The sequence below is a fragment of the Vipera ursinii genome (genome assembly GCF_947247035.1).
Source record: "Vipera ursinii genome assembly, chromosome: Z".
Lineage (NCBI taxonomy): Eukaryota > Metazoa > Chordata > Lepidosauria > Squamata > Viperidae > Vipera > Vipera ursinii.
The window spans coordinates 25,923,020-25,943,715 of record NC_139517.1 but is presented as its reverse complement, the minus strand read 5'-3'; the positions used below and the strand labels follow the sequence as shown (position 1 = coordinate 25,943,715).

The 20,696-nt window shown below is 35.2% G+C and overlaps 2 protein-coding genes across 2 annotated transcripts; one reads left to right on the top strand and one right to left on the bottom strand.

The window, feature by feature from the left end:
* Positions 1-1,556: 1,556 nt before the first annotated feature.
* LOC310650110 (olfactory receptor 6B1-like) lies at positions 1,557-19,074 on the top strand (the record flags this gene model as incomplete). Its single annotated transcript, XM_083378944.1, has 3 exons — positions 1,557-1,583; positions 2,025-2,303; positions 18,376-19,074. 3 exons carry the CDS (start codon positions 1,557-1,559, stop codon positions 19,072-19,074), a joined length of 1,005 nt encoding a protein of 334 aa, XP_083235070.1.
* LOC310649254 (olfactory receptor 1E16-like) lies at positions 12,670-13,795 on the bottom strand (the record flags this gene model as incomplete). Its single annotated transcript, XM_083377558.1, has 1 exon — positions 12,670-13,795. One exon carries the CDS (start codon positions 13,793-13,795, stop codon positions 12,767-12,769), a length of 1,029 nt encoding a protein of 342 aa, XP_083233684.1. The 3' UTR covers positions 12,670-12,766.
* Positions 19,075-20,696: the final 1,622 nt, after the last annotated feature.

Sequence of the window (20,696 nt, the reverse complement as noted above, 5' to 3'; positions counted from 1 at the left end):
CAGTTTTCTGTAAAGCTAATTTAATTTTTTCTACACCTAAAAAAACAAACATAAGAAAGGTGTAGTACATTTCCAGACAATAATTTTTCCCAGCTTTTCTTCAATTTTCTTCTTCAAGGGAATGCTATGCAGCAATACTATATCTTCCTGTTTGTAGTTCTGGCCAGTCAGACTTTCTCTCAGAATGTTCTATTCAATTTAATTCCATTGTTATCACAAAATGATACTTTATTTAGGATGCCTTTGAATCTTTCTGAAGTTTTAATTTTAATTATTTTAAAGTTGTATTTTTATAGAATTTTACCAAATTGTTGAACTAGCACTGGAGATTCTTTTTTTTAATAAAAGAATGCTGGTATTGTGGTATAGAAATATACCACAATATACCACAAACCCTATTGCAGATAGGTGAGCTGCTAATATATTAGTAACTGTTTATAAATTGGTCCTTTGGCTGGAATTTCTGGGAAATATAATCCCAACCTATCTAGAAGAGGCTGGGTTAGAGGTAAGAATTATACGGTTATGAAGTTCTAGATCAAACTTCAGATTGGATATTCTTTTGAACCCTAGCTTCTTATTTTTCTCAGATATGCTGTCTAATGCCTTCATTTTGAAGTAGCTCTCAGGCAAAATAACTTAAAGAAGGGAAATTCTTCACAAAGGGAAAAACTTCATGCTTCCTTGAATCATTGTCTAACAGTGCTTACTGAATAAATATTTAGAAATTGCTATATAAAATGTGAAAAGGACAGGGACATCAGCATATAGTTTCACCTAAGTGTATAGCACCTGATTACACATTTTGAGAATAAACCCTGAAACACTTTTTTCCAAACAGAGAAAAAGGAAGTCACAAAGCATGTATAATGCATGTAGGAGACATTAATTGATGCCAACATTCAAGGCAGTCTACCAAATAATAAGAAAAAAGTATTAGTATATACTGTATAATCCAAATATTAAATAGAATGAAATACCATGTTTGTAATAAGCTCTTACATGAACAAGCAAAATGAAAACACAAGCAAAGCAGTTGTTATATAAAATAATGCCCAATGGGATGCTTATTTGCATAGTATGATTGGGATGAATACACAACACACTGTGAAACTGAAAATAACTGGTGGGAAGAAGAGTGTATTTTCATATTTCTTGTGCTTTGCCAAAACAGTGCTCCCTCATGTGCTCCAACATTTCCCAGAATTCCCAACTAGCAATGCTCAAATGTTTCCTAAAATGGACTGTGGGAATTGAAGTATCTAACTCTCTGGTGATAAGTGACTGCAAACTGAATTGTTGACTTTAATTCATGCCATCTAATGTGAAACAAACCAAGCTGATTCTCAGATTTTCACCTTGTTACATACTGTATAAGACATAACATATAAAATGAGAAATGGACCCAGCAAGTTTTAATTCTACATGTATGTTGCAAATGAGCACATGCCTTTCCTATTTAAATGGAGAAAAGAAAGAAACACAGCCTCCGTTAATCTCTAAACATATTTGTGGAAACTTAAGTCAGGATTCAAATAAGTATGTATATTTCAGAAATGGGAAGAGAATATTCCCTAGCTGAGGTAAGTGATAACACCTTGCCAATGTTGCCTGATCTGAAGAAGATAAACAAGTTAAAAAGGGAACTCATTTCCTCTGGATTTCACTTCCTGATTTTAGTTATTATAGGGAAAAATGAATAGATTGCTAAAGATTTTTGTTAATCCTCTAATGATGGTTATTTAACAGAGCACTTGCCTTAACTTTCACTGAATTCAGTGAGACTTTCCCCAAATAAACAAACACAAAAAGCTAATAAATGTTTATTTTTAGCTACAGTATTCAAAAATTTCACTGATTTCATTATGCTCACCTTTTGTTCTCAGAATTTTTCTCATGCTTCATATGTTCTGTTGCCTTAGTTTGTAATTATCAAATTGTTGACAGAAAAATATTTTAACATTATTTACTTTAGTGGATTGCATTTTTGTTTTATAACTGTAATAACTGTTTATGTGTTAAAGAGAGAAAAATTTCTGAGCAGCTCAAATAAATTAGATATCATATTTGCAGGAATGGCAGAAACAGAAGATAACCGAACAGAAATTATGGAATTCAGTTTGCTGGGATTTGTAGGGCTTGGAGACTTGCAGTTCTTGGTAATCTATATTGTTACTGTGCTTGGGAACATCCTCATCATTTTGCTGGTTGTTACTCATCCCCATCTTCACACCCCCATGTATTTCTTCTTGGGTAATCTGTCTTTCCTGGAGATCTGCTACAGTTCAAGCATCCTTCCAATGATGTTGTCTAATCTCATCTATGGTGGAAGAAAATCAATTTCTGTAACTGGCTGCATGATGCAATATTATTTTTTTGCCATTTTTGCAGTTGCTGAATGTTGTCTACTAGGGGCAATGTCATATGATAGGTATGTAGCTATTTGTAAGCCACTGCATTACACAACATTAATGAATGGCAGAATTTGCCTCCAGTTTATAGCTGCATCATGGATTCATGGTTTATTTGTTATGAGCATAGTTTTATATCTTATTTATCAGTTAAAGTTCTGTGGGCCGAGTGAAATTGATCATTTTTTGTGAACTAAATCCAATATTAAAGCTTGCATGCAGTGACACTCACTTGATTGAAATAGTAACTATTTTTATGTCTGCTATATGTATCTTGCTTCCTTTCTTCTGGACCTTGGAATCTTATATTTTTATTATTTCCACTATAATGAGAATGTTATCTGTCAGCGGAAGGAAAAAGGCTTTTTCAACCTGCTCTTCACACCTCATGGTGGTGTCCATTTTCTATAGCACCTTAATGATTGTCTACATTTTGCCCAAAACAGATGGCCTGCGAAACATTAACAAAGTATTATCTCTGTTTTCCCCTTCATGGATTACTGCCTTGTCGTGGCGAAGGGGCTTGCGTAATTCAATGAAGCTATGAGCTATGCCGTGCAGGGCCACCCAAGACGGACAGGTCATAGCAGAGAGTTCTGACAAAACGTGATCCACTGGAGAAGGAAATGGCAACCCACTCCAGTATCTTTGCCATGAAAACCCTATGGACAGTACCAAAAGGCAAAACGATATGACGCTGGAAGATGAGCCCCTCAGGTCGGAAGGCGTCCAATATGCTACTGGGGAAGAGCAGAGGGCTAGTACTAGTAGCGCCAGAAAGAATGAAGCGACTGGGCCAAAGCCGAAAGGACGCTCAGCTGTGGATGTGTCTGGTGGTGAAAGGAAAGTCCGATGCTGTAAAGATTTTTTCTCCATAGGAACCTGGAATGTAAGATCCATGAATCAAGGAAAACTGGACGTGGTCAAACAAGAGATGACAAGACTGAACATTGACATCTTAGGTATCAGCGAACTAAAATGGACAGGAATGGGTGAATTTAATTCAGATGAACATCAGGTATACTACTGTGGGCAAGAATCCTTCAGAAGAAATGGAGTAGCCTTCATAGTCAATAAAAGAGTAGGAAAAGCAATACTGGGATACAATCCTCAAAATGACAGAATGATCTCAGTTCGAATCCAAGGCAAACCATTCAATATCACAGTAGTCCAAGTCTATGCCCCAACCACCAGTGCTGAAGAGGATGAAATTGACCAGTTCTATGAAGCACTACAGCACCTTATAGAACTAACACCAAAAAATGATGTTCTTATCATCATGGGGGATTGGAATGCTAAAGTAGGAAGCCAAAAGATAACTGGAATAACAGGCAAGTTTGGCCTTGGAGTGCAAAATGAAGCAGGGCACAGGCTGATAGAATTCTGTCAAGAGAATACGATGGTCATAGCAAACACTCTTTTCCAACAACCCAAGAGACGGCTCTACACATGGACATCACCAGATGGTCAACACAGAAATCAGATTGACTATATGCTCTGCAGCCAAAGATGGAGAAGCTCTATACAGTCAGTAAAAACAAGACCAGGAGCTGACTGTGGCTCAGACCATGAGCTTCTCCTTGCAAAGTTTAGGCTTAAACTGAAGAAAGTAGGGAAAAGCACTAGGCCAGTCAGGTATGAATTAAATCATATCCCTGTTGAATATACAGTAGAGGTGACAAATAGATTTAAGGAATTAGATCTGATAGACAGAGTGCCTGAAGAACTATGGACAGAGGTTCGTGACATTGTACAACAGGTAGCAACCAAAACCATCCCAAAGAAAAAGAAATGCAAGAAAGCAAAATGGCTGTCTGAGGAAGCTTTGCAAATAGCTGAGGAAAGGAGGGAAGCGAAAGGCAAGGGAGAAAAAGAAAGATACACCCAATTGAATGCAGAATTCCAGAGAATAGCTAGAAGAGATAAGAATGCCTTCTTAAATGAACAGTGCAAAGAAATAGAAGAAAACAATAGAATAGGGAGGACCAGAGATCTTTTCAAGAAAATTGGAGAAATGAAGGGAACGTTTAATGCAAAAATGGGCATGATAAAGGACCAAAATGGCAGGGACCTAACAGAGGCAGAAGAGATTAAGAAGAGGTGGCAAAATTACACAGAAGAACTATACAAGAATGAGCTTAACGTCCCTGATAATCACAATGAGTTGGTCACTGACCTCGAGCCAGACATCCTAGAATGTGAAGTGAAGTGGGCCTTAGAAAAGCTGAGCAACAACAAAGCTAGTGGAGGTGACAGTATTCCAGCTGAGCTATTCAAAATCTTACAAGACAATGCAGTAAAAGTGCTACACTCAATTTGCCAGCAAATTTGGAAAACTCAACAGTGGCCACAGGATTGGAAAAGATCAGTTTACATTCCAATTGCAAAGAAAGGCAGTGCCAAAGAATGTTCAAACTATCGCACCATTGCACTCATTTCTCATGCTAGTAAAGTCATGCTTAAAATCCTACAAGCTAGACTTCAGCAGTATGTGGATCGAGAACTACCAGAAGTGCAGGCAGGATTTCGAAGAGGCAGAGGAACTAGAGATCAAATTGCCAACATACGCTGGATCATGGAGAAAGCTAGGGAGTTCCAGAAAAACATCTACTTCTGCTTCATTGACTATGCTAAAGCCTTTGATTGTGTGGATCATAACAAACTGTGGCAAGTTCTTAAAGAGATGGGAGTACCAGACCATCTTATTTGTCTCTTGAGAAACCTATATGCGGGTCAAGAAGCAACAGTGAGAACTGGACACGGAACCACTGATTGGTTCAAAATTGGGAAAGGAGTCCGGCAAGGCTGTATACTGTCGCCCTGCCTATTTAACTTATATGCAGAGCACATCATGAGAAAGGCAGGGCTAGATGAATCAAAAGTTGGAATTAAGATTGCCGGAAGAAATATCAACAACCTAAGATACGCAGATGATACCACTCTAATGGCAGAAAGTGAAGAAGAACTAAAGAGCCTCTTGTTGCAGGTGAAGAAGGAGAGTGCAAAACTTGGGTTGAAACTTAACATTAAGAAAACCAAGATCATGGCATCTGGCCCTCTCAATTCCTGGCAAATAGATGGGGAAGAAATGGAGGTAGTGACAGATTTTATTTTCCTGGGCTCCAAGATCACTGCAGATGGGGACTGTAGCCAAGAAATTAAAAGACGCTTGCTCCTGGGGAGGAAAGCCATGGCAAATCTAGACAGCACACTAAAAAGCAGAGACATCACCCTGTCAACAAAAGTGCGTATAGTCAAGGCTATGGTCTTTCCAGTTGCAATGTATGGTAGTGAAAGTTGGACCATAAGAAAGGCTGAGCGCCAAAGAATTGAGGCCTTTGAACTGTGGTGCTGGAGAAGACTCCTGCGAGTCCCTTGGACTGCAAGGCGATCAAACCGGTCAGTCCTAGAGGAGATCAATCCTGACTGCTCTTTAGAAGGCCAGATCCTGAAGCTAAAACTCAAGTACTTTGGCCACCTAATGACTCCCTGGAGAAGAGCCTAATGCTGGGGAAGATCGAGGGCAATAGAAGAAGGGGACGACAGAGAATGAGGTGGCTGGATGGAGTCACTGAAGCAGTAGGTGTGAGCTTAAATGGACTCCAGAAGATGGTAGAGGACAGGAAGGCCTGGAGGAATGTTGTCCATAGGGTCGCGATGGGTCGGACACGACTTCGCAGCTAACAACAACAATCTCTGTTTTATACAGTTCTGACCCCTTTATTCAATCCCCTTATATACAGCCTACGAAACAGGGAAGTGAAAGAGGCCCTTAAAAAAGCAGTTGCTAAATTGTGTACAATTGGAATGATGTACCACTTTAATCAATTATGAACTTTTTTTTGTTCATGTTCTGCATAATCAATTATGAACTTTTTTTGTTCATGTTCTGCATTATTCCCAATGAAACCAAGATTTGGTCCCTTTTGAAGACAGCATCATGTTTCTAGATTTTTCTGCAATATTATATTAGGGATTGCATACATTGAAGAGTTCTGCCATGGTTTTGTCCTCCTTACTTGAAAAAGCCAGAGCAGGGTGGATAATATGCACAAGTAAATTTTTTATTGTTCATTCTACTCTAAGAAATAAAGTTTTTGATAGGTTGTATTCATTCTGGCTAAATATAAAGAATTTTAGAGACAGCCTGTTTTTTTCTACCTGCAGAAGTTCCTGGATTAAGCAAATGATTATCCTAAGAAATGCATTCACAAAAGCATTAAAGCATATGATGTCTTGAATGGGAGGGTGGAGGTACAGGTAGAATTGCTGCTGAGCTATGACTCCCTCCCCTTCTCTTCTTTACAGAGAAGAATTTGAAAGAACCAGTAGGAAATTTCATGCCAGTCTCACAGCTACTTCTATTGGAGTGAACTGATCATGATCTGCAAGGGCTCTGTTTTATAAAAATCCTCCGTAGTTAAGAATTTTTCACTTGAAAATATTAAAAGCTTTTTACTTGGAAGTATTAAATGCTTTTTGATCTGATTCATCTTCTATTTTGCCTTCTGCTTTTTATGTTCTGACTTATGGTTTTACATATTTATTGCTTTTTAATTTAATATGCTGCCCAGTATCATTGCTTGTGAGATGGGCACCCATGTACATTTGATAAATAAATTACATATATGTTATATTTAATTATATATGTATCACTCTGTAATAGATTCTGTGTGCATAGTCACAGTTACACTGTATTAACCATAATATATTAGAAACAATGATAAAATATTTAATAGCAACATAATTGTTTTAATTGACAGTGGCACTAATGTTTTGCATCCAGTGCTCCTGAATAAGTAAAAGAAGCCAATCTTCAAAATCTTCTGTTTGCCATTACCCAACCAATCTGCCCTGTATTTATTTGAACTGCTAATATTTTGGAAGATAGACCAAAGATCTTCAGAAGGATCTTGACAGAATTGAGCATTCGGTCCTATCCAACAAGATGCACAACAGGTTTAGAATAGGTGATATCTGGCTCACAAGTAGCAATTGTGAGAGGGATCTAGATGTCTTTTAGTGGATCATCACTTGTATGAATCAGCTGCCAAAAAAGCCAATGTGGTCTTAGATTGCATCAACAGAGGTACAGTATCAAGATATTGAGAAGAGATAATAGTGCCTTATGCTGCACTGGTAAGGCCACATTTGGAATATTGTGTACAGGTATGGTCAATATGATACAAAAAAAAGATTCTGAGACTTTAGAATGTGTGCGGAGAAGAGCAACAAAGTTGATAAGGGTTCTGCAGGTTAAACTGCAGATGATGGGAATACTAGTTATATCTAGTCTACTAGTCTTGTCTAGATGTACTGCTATGCTGTAATCCACTACTAGATGTCATTCAATATCCATTTTCTGACTCTTAAAACAGAAGGTTGATTTCTTGTATTTCACCCCAATATTATTTAAATGAGAAAGTTTTAACAATTTTCTCAGTTTTCAAATTTGTCAAAACAGTAGCTTTATATTACTTCCATTTCAGTGTTATATATTTCTGTCCCCCATAAAAAATTAAAATTCTGCTTCCATTCCTTTGGAAAGGTAGGGCTGCAATCCCCTTCCTTCTCATGTTCAGAGGTTTTTAGCTTCTTGGGAGCCTTTTCCAGGAAATCCAGTTGAAAAATAGTAAAGAAGGCATCAATATTTTCACCCAGTTCCAAACATGCTATTTGTTGTTGTTAGTTGTGAAGTCGTGTCCGACCCATCACGACCCTATGGACAATGTTCCTCCAGGCCTTCCTGTCCTCTACCATCTTCTGGAGTCCCTTTAAGCTCACGCATACAATCTGCTAATTAGTGCTTTCTTTCTTCGGTTGTCAGTGGCTGGAGGCTGGCCACAGGAATGTAGGCAGTCTTTCCCCTGCTGGTTTGGAGTGCTTTCCTTGGATCAAACAGATCGATTACTGTCTCTCCTTCTTCATCATCGCCCCTCTGGGGCGACTTTAGGCCCTTTTAGGGCCCCAAGCAGGACAAAAATGGTGTGGAAAGCAGAGCCCTGCCTTTCTGTGTCCATGTTGCTATGACGCCAAACTGAAAGTCCCTAGGCCAAAAAGCTTTTGATTTTTTTATTTATAAATAAATATATTTATTTATTTCTAATGGCAGTGTCTCCTCATTAACTGTATTAGTCTTCTTTCTTTTGATATTGGGCAAATAGTATAATTTGCAGGGAATTTTATATAAGTTAGCATTTGAATATCATATGTGATGCCCAATGGTAAGCATTGTGCCATTGTGTTAAACAAGCATTTCATATATCTCTCCTAATGTTAATACTCCTAATGTTAATATACAAATATATTATGGAACATGTTGCCTATAAAAAGGTTTCTCTGTTCTTCTTTAGTTCTTGTTATTCAATGGCTCACTAAAACATGTTTTGTTCCTGTAAGACTAAATTGTATCTATGTACTTTGTTTATCATTAAATCATCATCTTTGCCCTCATCATCATCTTCATTCAGTAAGCTTGGTTTAACTCAAAAGATTGACAGAGAAATTAATGTAGATTATTTCATCATTTGGGATTAAAAGGGAACAAAGAAATTGGGGAAAAGTTTAGTACCATAATTCCTCAATAGGTAGAAGGGCAGGAGGTCTATTTTTTCCTTTCCTTTCCTTTCCTTTCCTTTCCTTTCCTTTCCTTTCCTTTCCTTTCCTTTCCTTTCCTTTCCTTTCCTTTCCTTTCCTTTCCTTTCCTTTCCTTCTTTCCTTTCTTCCTTCCTTCCTTCCTTCCTTCCTTCCTTCCTTCCTTCCTTCCTTCCTTCCTTCCTTCTTTCTTTCTTTCTTTCTTTCTTTCTTTCTTTCTTTCTTTCTTTCTTTCTTGTTATATGTATTTCATTAACAAAAATGTTAATAAAAATAGATTAAAGGTAAAGGTACAGGTTCCCCCGCAAATGAGTGCTAGTCGTTTCCAACTCAAGGGGCCGGTGCTCATCTCTGTTTCAAAGCCAAAGAGCCAGCACTTGTCCGAGGACGTCTCCGTGGTCATGTGGCCGGCATGACTAGACGCCAAAGGCGCACGGAACGCTGTTACCTTCCCACCGTAGTGGTCCATATTTTTCTACTTGCATTTTTATGTGCTTTTGAACTGCTAGGTTGGCAGAAGCTGGGACGAGTAACAGGCGCTCACTCTGTTACGCGGCACTCGGACTTCAATCCACCAAACTGCCGACCATTTGATCGACAAGCTCAGCATCCTAACCCACTGAGCCACCGCGTCCCTCTAAAAAATAGATTACTTCTTCTTTATTCAGAGAAAGAATAATTATTATACATTTCTTGAAGATTTTTTTTTTGCAATTGTTTTCCAAATTTATAATAAGCTAACTGGTGCAAATACATAAGTGTTTAGTTTGCAGGTTCCACTATATCTGTAATTAGTCACAACTGTAGGAATCAACAATAAAAGCAATGCAATTTGAACAATTTATTTTAATAGTTGATTGATACAGTATCTACAGTTCAGTCTTCCAACTCATGATATGGATTTCTAAATAATTTAATAATCAAAATTTTAAACATGTATCTAACAAACATTAGTTAATTATACTCATGATGTACACAACAAAAAGATGCACCACTATTTCTACAAAAAATTTCTGAATATCAGAATAGAACAAAACAATCAATTTGTCTTTAGAAAAACACATTTCAGATGAGATCCTACAGAGGCAATAATTTATTTATTTAATTTTTAAATTTTTTTATTAAGATGCAAAGTAAAATAAAAAACACAAAGCAAATAGTAGGACACAATGGGGAGGAAAAAGAGAGAAGAAAGGGAGGGAAAGGGAAGAAAAAAAAAGAGATTAACTTCCATCCAAACCCTAACCCTCTGTTGCAGTAACACAGAGCATTAGCATAGAGCCTCAACTTTTTACTTTTTCACAATAATAAATACTAGCCACTTCCGTAACAACAAATCAATCTAATTGGTGAAACCCAAAATCAAAGTTTCATTCTTTGCAACCTCAAACACAAAGTCCAGAAAGCAGTCTCCATGTAGAAACGAAGGTACTTGAATTCTTTTTTAAAATCAAAACAGTCAGTTTTGCCATCTTTGCCAACTCCAACAGCTTCTGTAGCCATTCATCCATAGTAGGAATCAAAATGTCCTTCCAATTTTGTGCATACATTAGTCTTGCTGCCGTCAACATATACAAGATCAAAGTTCTGAATTGTTTTACCAAGTCTTGCTGCCATCAACATATACAAGATCAAAGTTCTGAATTGTTTTACCAAGTCTTTTTCCACTAAACCCAAAAGAAAATTTTCTGGTTTCATGTTTATTTTTACTTTAAGGATTTTCTGTATCACAATATGAATCCTTCTCCAACATTTCTTTGCTTTATCACATGTCCACCATAAATGATAAAAAGTCCCTTGTTTACATTTATTTTTCCAACATTCATTTGAAGTACTTTTATACATTCTAGATAATTTGCCTGGTGTTAAATACCAGTGATACATTATCTTGTAGAAATTTTCTTTTAAGTTGTAATTCAATGTACATTTTAAACTTTTCATCCACATATTCTCCCATTGTTCCAGCATCACATTATAACCAAAATTCCTTGCCCATTGTATCATAAAATGTTTTATGTGTTCACTTTCCAAATTCAATTTCAATAGCATTTTATAAGCCTTGACAATAATATGTTCATCACTGCCACACAATAATATTTCCAATTTATTTTTAATGAAGTCAAACCCAAAACACTTTTTATCTAGTTTAAATCTTTCTTTCAGTTGTTGGTATGTAAACCAATGACAAACATAATCCTCTGATTTTAACTCTTCCCTCGATTTAAGAATAGGGTCACCTGAATTGAAAAGTATTATTTTACCATAGGTCCACCAGTCCCGTTTCACCACCATTTCTTTTCTTAAAAAAACTTCCGGGGGGGGGGGTACCAAAATATTCAACTTTTTGGAGAATCTTGTTTTTGTACTTGTTCTATACCTGTAGTATGGTATGTATGATTATTAAAATTAAAATTAACTTTAACTTTATCATACCATAAATAACTGTGCCATCCAAACCTTAATTCTTGACCTTCCAAATCAAGTAGGTTCTCACACTCTTTTAAGCAGGCCAGGTAACATGCATCAAAACACAGTTTCAAATCTGGTAAACGCAAGCCCCCTCTTTCCTTAGCAACTTGTAATGACTTATATCTAATTATTGGTTTCTTCCCTTGCCATATGAACTTGGAAATATCCCTTTGCCACTGTTTAAATGGGACATCAGGTGCAAGTATTAGTAATATCTGGAACAGAAAAAGCATCTTTGGTAAAACATTCTTCTTGATTAAAGAGATCCTGCCCAATAATGATAGATATAATTTATTCCATCTTTGTAAATCCTTTTTGATATCAATCCAAAGAGGCACATAGTTATTTTAAAACAATTTTATATTTGTATTTGTCAAAATAATGCCCCCCCAATATTTCACCTTTTTCTCAAACTTAAACCCCGACTCCTTAGTGAGTATATCATTATCCTGAGATGGCATATTCTTAGTCAACATTATGTTTATTTATTTTAAAACCTGCTAAAGACCCAAATTCATTTAACTTCATCATCAAATGTCCTAGATTATTTTTGGGTCTTGTAAGAATATGACCAGATCATCAGCAAATGCCCCCAGTTTTTAAATTTCTTTCTTGATACTTATGCCCTTTATTTTCTCATCTTGCCTAATATCTCTATTCAAAACTTCCAACTTCCAAATTATAGCAAAGGAGACAAGGGACATCCTTGTCTCATATCCTTTTGAATTTCACATTAATTGATTAAATCACCATTAATAACAATTTTTGCTTGTTGTGATATATAAATAGCTTTAACTCCTTGAATAAAATTATATCCAAAGTCCATTTCTTCCAACACTTTAAACATAAACACCCAATGCATCTAAGAATATTGGGGCTGCTTGTTACTCATTATGATATTGTAAATATTCAGTAACATTCAGGACAACTCTCACATTATCCCTTATCTGTCTTTGCAGCAGAAAGCCAGATTGATCTTCATGTATATATTCTAGTAAAATGTTCTTTAGTCTTTCTTCCAAAACTGAAGCAAAGAGTTTATAGTCCAGAGGGTGTGTGTGTGTGTATAAAATTGGATTAAGATAAGAAGACCCTATCTCCTCCCTGTGTACATCTTGCTTCCTTCTCCCCCTCTTTGCAATTTTAATTTACATTTAATGTTACTATTTATTGTTTTAATGTTTTAAACATTAAAGTGTAAGCTGCCTAGAGCTGCCTTTGGCAAGATGGGAGGCATATAAATTTAATAAATAAATAAATAAAAATAAAAATAAGAAGAAATAAATCAAAATCTATGATAATATATTGGCTTGCATTCTTGAAAAATGATATATTTTGCATCCAACTCTCCTTAGTGCTTTGTGGACTTCTTGGTTTCTTAAACTATAGATCAAAGGGTTGATCAGAGGAGTCAAAACAGTGTAGAAAATGGAAAAAAAATTATTCAGTTCCCTCAAACTGGGTATATCTGGCAAAATGTAGACAATTATTAGTGTACCATAAAAAAGACAAACCACCATTAGATGAGATGAACAGGTTGAAAAGGCCTTTTGCCTTCCAGCAGCAGAAGATATTTTTAGAATTGTGGCAATAATGGCAATATAAGACATTAGTGTAAGTAGAAATGGAGTGATAGTGAAAATAACAGTCAGAAGGAAAGTAACATGTTGAACTATTGTTGTGTCACTACATGCAAGTTTTTCAAGTGGAATCAAGTCACAAAAATAATGATTTATAATGTTAGGACCACAGAATGATAACTGAGCCAACAGTGCTATTGTTAGGCAATTTGCTAGAAAAGAACCAATCCACAATCCAATCATAATCTGAACACCAACCATAATTTGCATGATGGAAGTATAATGTAGAGGTCTACATATTGCCAGATATCGATCATAGGACATGGCTGCCAGGAGATATGTTTCGATGCAAACACAAGAACCAAATAAGTAAAGTTGGACCATGCATCCAGTAAAAGAAATAGATTGTTGACCAGTAAACAAATTGTCCAACATCTTTGGTAAGATGATTGAACTATAGCAGGTCTCCAGGCAGGACAGATTTCCTAGGAAAAAGTACATGGGGGAGTGAAGATGGTGGTCAGCTATCACTAAGAATATAATGAGGAGATTCCCAGTTATTGTTGCAAGATATATCATCAAGAAGAAAAAGGAAAGAAGAGGCTGCAACTCTGGGAGAATTCCAAATCCTACAAGAATGAATTCTGAGATTATAGTCTGGTTCCCTGTCTTTATGTTGAACATTTCTTCCATTTGGAAATTATATTTTCCTTCTGCATATTTCTTATTGATGGAACCCATGGCAGGCCTGTTAAATTGTAGAATAAAACAAAAATGAAATAGATTTCAAAATGTAAATTCATATATGATTTTGTGTTGTATTATCCAACCAGAATTCCCCCTACCCTTATCTTCTTAGGTAGAGAGGCTTGAAATAGAGTTGCAGAAGTGTTGCTGAAGTCACTGTGAAGGCACAGCAATATTTATGACATATTGTGTTTCAAAAATAGCCCTGTGTCATTTCATGGAGTAAATAATACTTTGTGTTTTGACTCTAATTGGAAATTTAGATTTAGGAATATGGAGTTCCACCTTTGTCAGAGAATGTTCAGTATACTGTATAGTTTTACTGAATTCAGTTTTATTGTATCACAAAGCTACAAGTAGGATTTATCCTTTCAATTTAATTGAAGTTTATTCTTATAATGATAATTTTCAATTTCTTTAGATAATAGACATGAAAATCTGAATAATGGAATATGATCTAGGACTAATAGTTGGACAATAGTAAATATTGCTTATTAGTTGGGCATTGTATACCAACTAAAATATATATCAATATTTTCAAAGATATATTTTAGATTAGGACTATATATAAGAGTATCTAAACTGTTACTGAAATCACATAAAAGATCAATAATTAGGGAAGAGGAGATTAAAAGGGCTTTTGCCTTTTTTGTAGCAGATTTCTTTATTAATATTTCCCTTTATCTTTTGAAATATTTTTTTAAATATTTAAATATCCTCCTTTCAATATTTCTCCTCCTGTTGCTAAATACTGACCAATATTAACTGTAATACACAATAAATGGAACTGAGATAATAACAATTCAATTCTAGGGAGAATAGATGTTAAAATATTACAAAAATAAACTAGTGCAATTAAGCTCTATGTTCTGCTCTATTTTTAAATACAGAGGACAAGGGGACATTTGGGTATTACAGGAACAGAATAAAATGAAAAAATGCTTTGGAAATATGCACTACGGTCATACCAAGTTTCGCTTTGTGGAAATAATGGTTCCTCATTTAGGAAAGGTTTCAAGTGTTCCTATTTTGTAGATAAAGAAAATCAACAATAGGTTGACTTTGCCCTTACCTGCAATAACTCTCTTTTCAGGAGATTTCAATCAATAACCAAGGATTGCTGTAAAGTTTGAATGTCAAAACTAGATGTTCAGCACACTAAAAAATGTTTCAGACAGTTATATTACTTTACATAAGGCAGGGGATTTGCTGATTTGCTCTTTGAAAAAAAAGTATGATGCAAGCAGACTCATAAACCTCAAGGATCTGTTAATTCATTCATTCATTCTTTCACAATTTTTAGATCTCTTTGATTTAGATAAGGAATAGGAAAGTATAGTTTTGTAGTTGGTTGGAAACTCCCTTTCTATCTGATTATTGGCAAAATTAGCTTAAACTAATGGTGCTGGACCAACAAATTCTGGAATATGTGTTTGTTCATCTTGGTTTAGGTGAAATCTACCATAGTTTTCAGACTCTTTTATATTTTGTTTTTATATTTTCTTTTCTTCCCTAGCTAAGAATTTCAAAACTATCTATTTCAAAAGTAAGAAGGAATTCTACTTTGATATTCAAAGAAAAAACATTCTAATTTTTAAATCATAGCTACTTAGTCTAAGTTTAGAAATGAAATAAATTAAGCCTTATTAAAACTTTCATGGAAATTGCCAGGGAATCCAAGCTTGCTATCTATATTAGAAATCTGAGAATACATTCTGGAAGACAAATAAAAATCACATTTGGATTATTGCCATGAAAACCAAGTGGATATGTTCATGAGGTCACAGCTCAACTTGACTTGAAAGAGTATTTAGATTTATACCTTAAGGACACACTTGTGATCAGTGTAGAAAGAGTAATTAATAATTTCTTACTGCATACATAAACATGCAAGCTTTGTTTTGTTGTTCTTGTATAATTTGTAATATCTCCCATATGAATTTTAATATACCAAAAATAGTTTGATATGCTTGGCATAACCTTTAGGGTTTTTTCAAGCAGATAGTTTAGTATCCAGCTAATACAGTAGGAGATTAGAACCTAGTAATTAAAGGAAATTATTGTTAATACAAAGAGAAAAACTACATTTAAAAGAATAACAGAATAACCAAGTTGGAAGGGACTTTGGAAATCTTCTAGTCTTACCACCTACTCAGGCAGGAATTAATCTGTTTTGGATTATTAGAAGGTGAGTGTTTCATCACTAAATATGGTTCAAAATTTGGAGCTAGTTTATCCTTATCCTTTTTGGCTCAATTACTTCAATATTAAAGTAATAAACTGCAAATTGTTAAAATAGTATAATATGAGAAATAATTTAAAGATGCTGTTATATAGAACATTTCTGCATTATTTTACATTCCATGAATTGTGGATATGTCATACCTTTCTGTAATGTGAAATTCTATGATTTCAAGGCAAAATGTTCTAAAATATTGATTCCATACTTTTTTTAAAAAAATAATCAGTTAAATAATATATTTACGCATATCCATAATATTTGAAGTTGTTATTATCAGTCTATTCATTACACAAATACTAGATAAAAATGAGATATCAGCTCCCAGATTTTTTTCTCCATTCTGTTCCATTTGTCTTCTCAATGGAAGACAAAATTGTGTTGGCTCTTTTGTGACTAATGTAGAAGTTAAATTGAAGACAAATCTGTTGTTTTTCTAAGTGATTTCAAATGTGTATTTTTAAAGAAAAGTTTTACATAATTGTTGTATCATTAATTATTAATTAATTCTTTGGCAGGAAAATTAAAATAGGTTTTAAGACCATCTAAAACAGAAGTTTGCATTTGATAAGAAAGAAATGTACATCTTTGGGATGGAAAATGAATGGAACATGACAGAGATCTTACCTAGGTATATAAACAATTCAGAGGTAAATCTTTATGTATTTGTATTCTGTCTGCTAGATATATATAACTCTGAGGAGATTGTGATAGGCAGATAGATGATAGATAAAATATTGCTGTCATTTTTGTAATAACTGAAGAGTAGCATAATTTTTGTAATCTGAGTAATCTAGTTTCTGTGATCTGTTTTGATCAGTTCAATAAGTGCACTGCTGATATTAATAAACACTTATAAAAGTAGATATTCTATAAAAGCAGGTAGTGTAGACTTAAATGTAAAATCATGCACTATGAAAATCTGAACTTGACAGTAACATCAGTATGCTAATAGCAAAGAAGTAAATTTAAACATCACTAAATACAATTTAGCATTATATTTATTCTTTCTATGTTTTCAAGGATTCACAAGAGAAATTCTTTTGAAAAGAATGCATAAAAGGTTGAAATGATACCTCTCACTTGGTGGCAATATATTTTTATATTTTTATTTAAATGGTGATTTTTTAAAAAAAAAGGAAAATAAAAACTAATGCAAAGTAATAAAAAGCAAGAAGAGGAAAAGAAAAATAATTCAAAGATAAAACTAAAAGTGCAAGAAAGAAAAGAAAAAAGAAAAATAATACAAAGAGGTAGCTTTAGATCTTTACAGCAGTGCAAATATAATTATAAATTTTCCAGTTAATTTGTGGCCACAGCATAGCTCTTTTCTTTCTATAAACTATCTTGTGTAATCATCAAAACTGTTAAATTCATTTTTTCCTGTTTCATGCAAAAAGTCTCTAAGGAGTTTCCACTAAGCAATAAATGTAGCTGTATTTTCTTCTACCGAGTTCTAAAAAGTTTTTCCAACTGTCCATTAATTTAAAGGTAGTGAATAGCTGTGTATTGAAGAGTATAGATATAGACTTAAGCACTTAAGCACTTAAATACTAGAAGGCAAAATACAGTTCAAGTAGATGTATGAGAAAGTCTTAATGTATCCTTCCTTCCTTCCTTCCTTCCTTCCTTCCTTCCTTCCTTCCTTCCTTCCTTCCTTCCTTCTTTTTCTTTTCTTTTCTTTTCTTTTTTCTTTTCTTTTCTTTTCTTTTCTTTTCTTTTCTTTTCTTTTCTTTTCTTTTCTTTTCTTTCCTTTCCTTTCCTTTCCTTTCCTTTCCTTTCCTTTCCTTTCCTTTCCTTTCCTTTCCTTTTCTTTTCTTTTCTTTTCTTTTCTTTCTATTAGGAAGAAGGGCTTTTCAATGAAGAATGAACAATGAGAACTATACTTTCACTAATACCATTCCTCTTTATGTAACTTTGTGAAAATACATCGCTTTTAAATGTATGATATTCAATTTGCGTTATTAAATGGGAAAAGAATTGAGATCACTATACTAAATGATCAAAGTATCAAAGAAAAAGGAAAGATGACATTCTGTTCACCAATATTAATTATGTTCTTTCAATTGTATTTCAGAATCATCTTACTTTTCACCAGCAAGGAAAAAATCAATCAACTCCTATTGAATTTATCCTTCTGGGATTTGGCAATCTCCTTGAAATGAGAATAGTCCTCTCCATATTATTTCTTCCTATTTATACTTTGTCCATTGCTGGTAATCTCGTAATTGTTTCACTGGTTATGGTTGACCAGCATCTTCATACCCCCATGTATTTCTTCCTTGTTAATTTGTCTTGTTTGGAGATCTATTATATTTCTACCATTCTACCAAAGATGCTGGCTAGTTTTGTAACTGGAGATCGATCTATATCTGTCTTTGGATGCATTGTACAGTATTTTTTCTTTGGGGTTTTTGTAGCCACTGAATGCTACCTTTTAGCAATGATGTCTTATGATCGATATTTAGCAATATGCAAACCACTGCATTATACCACACTGATGAATACTAGACTCTGCCTCCAATTGGCCCTCACATCTTGGATGAGTGGCCTTTTGACCAACACTATCATAACCTACTTTCTGCTGAAACTTACCTTCTGTGGACCCAATGAAATTGATCATTTTTTTTGTGATATATATCCAGTAGCAAACATTTCATGCAGCAATACACGCTTAGTAAAACTTGCTACATCGATTTTGTGCATAATTGGAACAGGGCTTCCTTTTCTCTTTACATCGGCCTCTTACATCTGTATTCTTCATACTGTTTTACAAATTAAATCTAAAATTGCCCAACAGAAGGCCTTTTCCACATGTTCATCCCACCTCATTGTAGTGACAATTTTCTATGGCTCAGTATTCCTTGTCTATGTAGTTCCAGAGACTGAAACACTAAAAGAGCTACACAAAATCTTTTCTATATTCTATACTGTCCTAACTCCTATGCTCAACCCTCTAATCTATAGTTTGAGAAACAGAGAGGTAAAGGAAGCTCTCTTCAAAGCCATCAGAAAATACAGCAACATTTCATAATCTCGTAATGCTTTAAAAAAATTTAATGGCAGATCAGGATATTCTGAAATGATTCTTTTCTGCTTTCTAAATAAAATAATCTGATCCACATCAGTCCTTCATTGATGACAAGATTACTTCTCAATATGTTTCTATACATGTGTATGCAGATAAGTATTTCAACAATGGTGATATTTTAGGTGAACAGAAGTGTCTTTCTGCTTTTAAAGTTGTATTTTACTCCAGAAATGTAACAATAAATCTACAGAATGATATGAATCAGAAATTCATGTTTTCATTCTTTGTTAGCAAGAAATTATTGACAGGGTTTTTTTAAATCATCCAATGTTAGTGTTAGAGTGGGACAGAAAATGAACGGTCTTCAAAGTGTATGTGTGTGGGGAAATAAAGAACTATCTTCTTCTCTCTATATCCTCCCCACCACCACCCTACTCTTTCCTTTGTTTTTGCTGAATTGTATCTACTCTGTATTCCCTGATACACACATATGTAAAAGTTCATATAGTAAACACACAGTATAGCGGATTTCCATAACTTTCTACCCTCAAGGTAATTTTGTCATCCCTGACTAATGTCTGACTGTTATGGAAGAAACAGCTCAGCACATTTTGGGAACATTTCTGCAATCACAGATAGTAAGAAGGGTTTAATAAGAGCATTGGTGGAGCAGTGGGCTAATGCCTCCTTAAGTAACACCAGCTGCCTGCAATCAGTGCAGGTTCGCGTCCCACCAGGCTCAAGGTTGACTCAGCCTTCCATCCTTCCAAGGTAGGTAAAATGAGGACCCAGATTGTTGGGGGCAATTAAGCTGACTTTGTAATAATGCCGCTTGGGGTGTGTGTGAAAGCCCTAATAAGCAGGTATATACATAGAATGAAGGCTACTGCTAAGCTTGTAAGCCGCCCTGAGTCTTCGGAGAAGGGCGGGATATAAATGGAATTAAAATAAATAAATAAAATAAATAATAGTGGAATAAACTGTCCACAAAAATTGTGGATAAGTTTTCCTTAATTGGATATGTTCCCCTGAAGCTGAGAGAGGCATCTAACTGGATATATTTTGGATACCTGTATCAATGGCATAAATGCTTCCTTCCAACTCTCTGCTTTTTCTCCCTATCCATTTGTTTTCTTAATGGCTCTGAATTGAATTCATCACTTCATATTATTTGGTTTAGGTTATACCATGTTTTCCCCCAAAAAAACATTTAATCTAAAAATAAGCCCTAGCAGATGTGTGGCCAATATAGGCCCCACCCCAAAAATAAGCCCTACTTAAGACCCCACCCACTACATTGCACCTGGTTGCACAAAGCGCATGGGTGAGGTCCACAGGTAAAAATCAAGCTAGGGTGGGAATGGGGGGCTGGAGCTGCCCCACATGTCCTGCAACTGCTTACTTTAGGACAGTTGCAGCCAGGCCTCCCATGCACTGACATCTGCCTCACCTTGCTGGCCCTCTTCTTCTGTGGCTGCTCACCACTGCTTGTGCACGTCAGCCCCTGCCTCCATTTTGCCATCTGAGGCCTTCTGGAAAGGCCTCTGCAGCTGACAAATGAGCTGAGGATTGATGCACATGGCATCTCCTGGCCTCCATGTTGCTTGATTCGCAGCACCAGATGC